This window comes from Chinchilla lanigera, unplaced genomic scaffold (genome assembly GCF_000276665.1).
Source record: "Chinchilla lanigera isolate Chin_1 unplaced genomic scaffold, ChiLan1.0 scaffold00123, whole genome shotgun sequence".
Classification (NCBI taxonomy): domain Eukaryota; kingdom Metazoa; phylum Chordata; class Mammalia; order Rodentia; family Chinchillidae; genus Chinchilla; species Chinchilla lanigera.
The window spans coordinates 3,371,694-3,377,470 of NW_004955524.1; the positions used below are offsets into that span (position 1 = coordinate 3,371,694).

The following is a 5,777-nucleotide window of genomic DNA, read 5'->3' on the forward strand; positions in this document are numbered from 1 at the left end:
GGCCTAGGGGCCGGCGCGCAATAGCGCTCACCACCGCATGGCTCCCCACGTGCTGGGGACCCTCCCTCCGGGAGCCAGCAGGCAGGAAGCTAGCCAGCCAGAAGGCTGGCGCTCCGGACAGAAGCTTTCTTTCCCCCAGTAAATATATTCTGCGCTTAACCTTTGTTGTTCCTAAATTCATTCCTTGATTTTAGATAACTTGAATTCATCCCAGGTATCTACCAGGTTGGGAGTTCCTTTCCTTTCTATCATAAACATAAAACTGCTTTGAAAAATAAAGACTATTACTTAAAAATTGTAAGTGGATAGAAGTATTGCTCACACCAAAAAGTGCATGCTGCCGATCTGCGGCTCAGTCCGCAGGGACCTTCTCCTGCTGGAAACTGCCCAGTGCTCGGTACATGACGACCCTTTGGAAATGTTCTTCTGCTCTTTTTTTGGTCTTTTTTTTGAGACAAGATCTTGCTCTGCACGCCAGGCTGGCCTTGGGCTCACTTTGTAGTCCAGGCTGGTCTTGAACTCTCAACGATCCTCCTGCCTCAGCCTCCTGAGTGCTGGGATTACAGGCGTGCGCCACCATGCCTGGCTTCTTCTTCTGTTCTGAAGCTTTGAAGAGTTACACATACGGGGTGGGGCGAGGTGACACACACCTGTCATCCCAGCACTGTGGAAGGCTGAGGCAGGAGGATCACAAGTTTGAGTCCAGTCTGGGCAATTTAAAATAAAAAGGGTTGGGGGGGATTTAGCCCAGCACTCCTTGGGTTCTATCCCCAGCATCATAAAGAAACACAAGACAATACAAAAAGAGGGGCCTCTGTATGTTCACGCAAAGACTTACACAGGAATGTCTATTACAATTTTATTTCTGATCACAGAGAGCTGGGAACAACACAGAGGTCCAACCCGGGGGAATCAGTGGCACAGGACAGCCCATCCAGTGGAATACTACTCAGCTAGGAAAAAGAACAACATGTTCAGGGGTGGCAGGGTCTAGGTCAGGGGATGGGTATGAGTGTTTGTGGCTGCTAGAACAAACTGCCATTGGCTGGCTGGCAGAAAACAACACAGAGAGTTCTCTGGGAGTTCAGGAATCGGAAGTCCAAAGTCAGGGCATGAAGTGTCATGGCTCCTAAGGGCTCAAAGGCAGACCTAGTCCCAGCCTCCTTCTGGCTCCTGGCAACCCCTGGCATTTTCCGGCTTTTAGATCTGTCACTCGACCTCTACCTCCGTCCTCGCTATGTAGTCCAGGCTGGCCTCCAACTTGCCGCGACCCTCCTGCCTCAGCCTCCCGAGTGCTGAGATGACAGGTGTGTGCCACGCCCGGGCCACATTTTGTTTTGACTTTGGTTCGGCAGGGATGGGACAGACCCCGTGCCTCAAGCCCACCTCGCTGAGCTGGACTCTAGCCCTCCTCCCCGGGTTTGGATTCGGGTGGCTCTGCTGCAGTATCTGTTGCAGTATAGCCTCATTTTAATCTGGCCAGTGACAGCTGTTCAGACCCTGTTTCCAGCAAGCTCACTTTCTGAGGTTCCCAATGAATTCGGGGGAATGCCACACGGTGGGTGTTCTCATAAGGCAATGGGAGCCACAGCAGGAGGAGGAGTAAAGGCTGGAGGCGACCAGAGCGACTCTCCCTCCCAACCCAGGGGCTACACAGTGACTTCCAGGGGGCGGGGCCTCGACCCCTTCCACGGGCGGGCGGGGACTATGCCTGCCCAAGCTTATTTGCATAGGATACTGTCCAGCCAATAGGAGTGTGAGACCGCTGCCCGTGGCCTGGGATTGGACTGTGTAGCGGTCCATCCCAGGTGCTGGCCCTGCCCTCAGAGATTGGTCTCCCGGTCCAGGTCGCGGCCTTTGCTGCTGCAAGGAGCCCAGGGCCCGGGCCCTTTCTCCTCGCTCTGCAGGAAGAGCACGCCGTCTTCCTCTGTAGGCTGGAAGTGGGGGGTGTTTTTGGCTCCTGCAGGAATTTCTTCCAGACCCTGGGGGAGGAGAGATAAAAGGATCCCATCAGAGACACTATTTCTGTTGTGTGCCAGGTTCTGTCCCAAACGGGGATACTGAGGACCTAGGAAGCTGGCACAACATCCATCACAGTAACATAGATACATCCGTCACAGATGCACAGGAGGCTGAGTCAGGAGGATCGAAAGTTAGAGGCTGACCTGAGCAACACAGTAAATCGCTGTTCAAAATAAAGACATTAAAAAAAGAACTGGAAGCCAGGTGTGGTAGTGCAAGAGTGTCATCTTGGTCTTCAGGAAGCTGAGGCAGGAGGATCGCGGTGAGTTCAAGGCAAGCCTGGGGTATATAGTGAGTTCAAGCCCAGCCTGAACTACATAGTGAGACTACCTTTAAAAAAAAACAAACGCTGGAGGCTGACATGGTTTCTCAATGCTTATAACGCCAGCACTCCGGGAGAGTGGAGAACTGCAAGTTTTGAGCCAACCCAGGCAATTTAGCAACATAGTGAGATGCCGCCTTTAAAAACTAAAAAAAAAGGGCTAGGAATGTATCTCAGTGGTAGACAGATTGCCCAGCATGCACCGGGTTCAGTTCCCAGCACTGCAAAGGAAAGGAGGAGGAGGAGGGGAGAAGGAGAAGGAAAATACAAGAGAAGACTTTCTGTAGCAGCTGGCAGCAGCTTTAAAGACTTGGACCAAACCTCTCTGCCGCAGGGCCTTTGCACCCACTGTGCTGCCTCCACCAGATGTCCCTGCCCGCCTAACTCCTGCTCAGTCCGGTCCTTCCCTGTTGCTCCACTAAGCGCCCCCTGCCCCCCTGCTCTGGCTGACACTGCTTGGGCCGAGCACCCTGGGTGGTATAGATCCACTCCTCACCCGCTGAGCACCACCTCCTTTATTTTCATTGCTTTCATGTCCCCCCTGAGGGGGGTCAGACCCCCTGTGACAGCGTGGCCCAGACGAGGTGATTACTCAGCAGTCACACGGCTCTGGCCAAGGGCCATCAGCCCTGTGGGGTTTCTTATGTAAGATTTCCTCCAACTTGGCACACTCTGGAGTTCAGTAATTTTATCTTCAGAAGAGACTTTAGATCAATACCCTAAGGGCAAACCTGTTTCCTGGCTATAGATTGGAGGAAATTGTAAAAAACAGGTTAGAGGCCCCGGGCTTGGTTCTGTGCTCTACGTGTCATCCTAATACTTGGGAGGCTGAGGCAGGAGGATTGCCACAAGTTTGAGGCCAGCCTGGGCTGCCTAGTGAGATCCTGCCTCAAAAAAACCAAACAAAATAACTCTGTAGGAGATGATCGGCTGCCATCTGAGGCGTCCCCCTGGAGCAGGAAGGGTGGCACCATCACAGCCCTCCCCGGTACATCCAGCCCCGAGCCACCCTGCTGTCCCTTGCTTGGTGGCCCAGCCGAGACTCACCTTTACCAGGCCATCACCCACGGTGGCCACTTCCTCCTTGGGGGCCACCGATGCCGTCTGCCGTGCGAGGTCCCACCACAGCAGCCCGGGGCCCAGGGCGCTGCGCCTGGTGGGTCCTGAGGGACAGGGACAGAGATGGCGACAGAGAGAAGAGCACGGTGAGGGGCCGCGGGGCTGGGAGGGCTCTCATCGCGGCTCCCACAGCCGTGTCCTGGAGAACCCTGGCAAGCCTCTGCCGCTCTCTGAGCCTCAGTTTCCCCCTCTGCACAGTGAAGTGCTGTAACAGGTCAATGGCTAGGTGGATGACTCCCTGATTACTTGAATGGTACCCAGCACCTACGAGGGTTGAGTAAAAGCCTGAGGAATTTAAAGTCTGTTTTCTATCTTTTTTTTTTGAGACAGAGTTCCGCTCTGTCGGCCAGGCTGGCAGTGATCCTCCTGCCTCAGCCTCCAGAGTGCTGAGATAACAAGCACGAACCACCACGCCTGGCTCAATGTGTGTTTCTGGTTCCGGGCAGCCTTGGGAATTCCTGAGGAGCGTGCAGTGGCCACCTTCCCGGAGGAAAAGCCACTTCAGCACCGCGGACAGCACCGCGGCCCCGCCCCGCATGCGTCTGACCCGGGCTTTGGGGGCACTGGGTGGCCCTTGCTGCGGGGGAGGGGGATGAGCTCCCCCGTGCGAGCTGCAGGGCTGTCCTGAGGGTGAAAGCGGGTGGTGGCGGGGGGTGCGGCTCCCCTCTCCCCGTGGGAGGGGCCCAGGGAGAGTGAGGGGAGGAGGCTCACCGGTCAGGTAGCTGACCAGGGCTCCGCACAGCACCGTAGTGAGCGTGCCCAGGGCTCCGTAGTACAGGTAGGAGATGGCGTAGAAGCTGTCGGCCAGGGCGGGCCGCCCCAGGTCCTCCGTGGAGCTGGAGCCGGAGTCTGTCATCTCAGCATTTGGGAGGCTGAGGCAGGAGGATTGCCGAGAGTTAGAGGCCAGCCTGGACTACATAGTGAGATCCTGTCTCTTTACATTTCTTTTTCTTTTTCTTTTTTCTTTTTTTTTTTTTTTGGTACCAGGAATCGAGCTCACAACCTCATGCTTGCCAGGCAGGCGCTATGCCGCTGAGCTAAATCTCTGGCCCGGTGAGACTCTGTCTCATAAAGTTAAATATATACATTTAAAAAGTTTCCAGTAATTGATTTAAAAGAAAGAAAGAAAGGAAGAGAGAAAGAGAGAAAAAAAGAAAGAGGCCGGGCAAAGTGGCACACGCCTGTAATCCCAGCACTCGGGAGGCTGAGGCAGGAGGATCATTGTGAGTTGAAGACCAGGCTGAGCTCAAGGCCAGCCTGAACTGCATCATAGCTGAGATCCTGCCTCAAAAAGACAAAATAAATAAATAAACAAACAAGCAAGTTGGTGAAGCAGTGAGTACACGGTAACCAGGGTGAACCTTGAATGACTGTCAGGGGCTGGAGGAAGCAAGAAATGGGAGGTGGCTGCCAACGGGGTGAGGCTTCTTTCGGGGTGCTGAGGATTTCTTGTGCTAGAAAGTGCAGATCTTTGCAGAAATCTCCTGAGTTTACCACAACCTCCCACCCGCCTCGCCTTGCAGTGCTGGGAATTGAACTCAAGTCTTCTTGCATGCCAGGTAAGTGCTCTGCCCCTGGGCTGCACCCTTGCCCCTTCAACTCCCCCCCCCTTTTCAATGGTTAATTTTACAGCATATGAATTATATGAACAAAAAAGAATCACAAGCCTGGCGTGGTGGCACACGCCTGTAATCCCAGCACTTGGGAGGCTGAGGCAGGAGGGTCACTGTGAGTTTGAGACCAGCCTGGGCTACAAAGTGAGCTCAAGGCCAGCCTGAACTGCAGAGCGAGACCCTATCTCAAAAAAAGACAACAACAACAACAACAAAAGAATCACGTTCCGCTTGTTGCAAGGTACCTCAATCCGGCCACACCCATCCCAGCTCACAGCAGATGCCGGCTTTTGCCACAGAGCCTTTGCAGCTGCTGTGTCCACCAGGACCCCAGCTCCCTTGCGCTGGCCCCTCTTGACCCCACCCCCACCCCGACACTTCCTGCTTACCCGGAGCTGTTGAGAGTGGGGAGTGAGTCCAGAAGGACTGAAGCATTGCTGGAGGGAACCACACAGCCTGCAGCCGAAGACGGCAGGACTCCCATGGTCTGCTCGCTGGGCGGGTACAGCGTGGCGCCCAAGGCCACCCAGAGGGACAGGAAGAAGCCCGAGCCTAACCCGAAGAGGACGCCCTGGGGCGGGGCCAGCGTGAGGGGCGGGGCCTTACTCGGCCTCGTCCCGCCCCCATAGGTCATCGCCACGCCCCCGGATCACGCCACGCCTATGGATGTCCGCCCCGCCCACTCCCCGCCCCAGAGGCCA

General features: G+C 55.2%; 1 protein-coding gene across 1 annotated transcript in view; it reads right to left on the reverse strand.

Annotated features, from left to right (window-relative positions):
- Positions 1-845: 845 nt before the first annotated feature.
- Positions 846-5,777, reverse strand: part of Slc5a5 (solute carrier family 5 (sodium/iodide cotransporter), member 5) — a gene marked incomplete at its 5' end in the record, with an annotated part of 8,220 nt that continues 3,288 nt past the window's right edge. Inside the window, 4 exon segments of the mRNA XM_013507280.1 lie at positions 846-1,982; positions 3,392-3,507; positions 4,175-4,335; positions 5,466-5,647. Coding sequence (XP_013362734.1) covers positions 1,824-1,982; positions 3,392-3,507; positions 4,175-4,335; positions 5,466-5,647 — 618 coding nt within the window.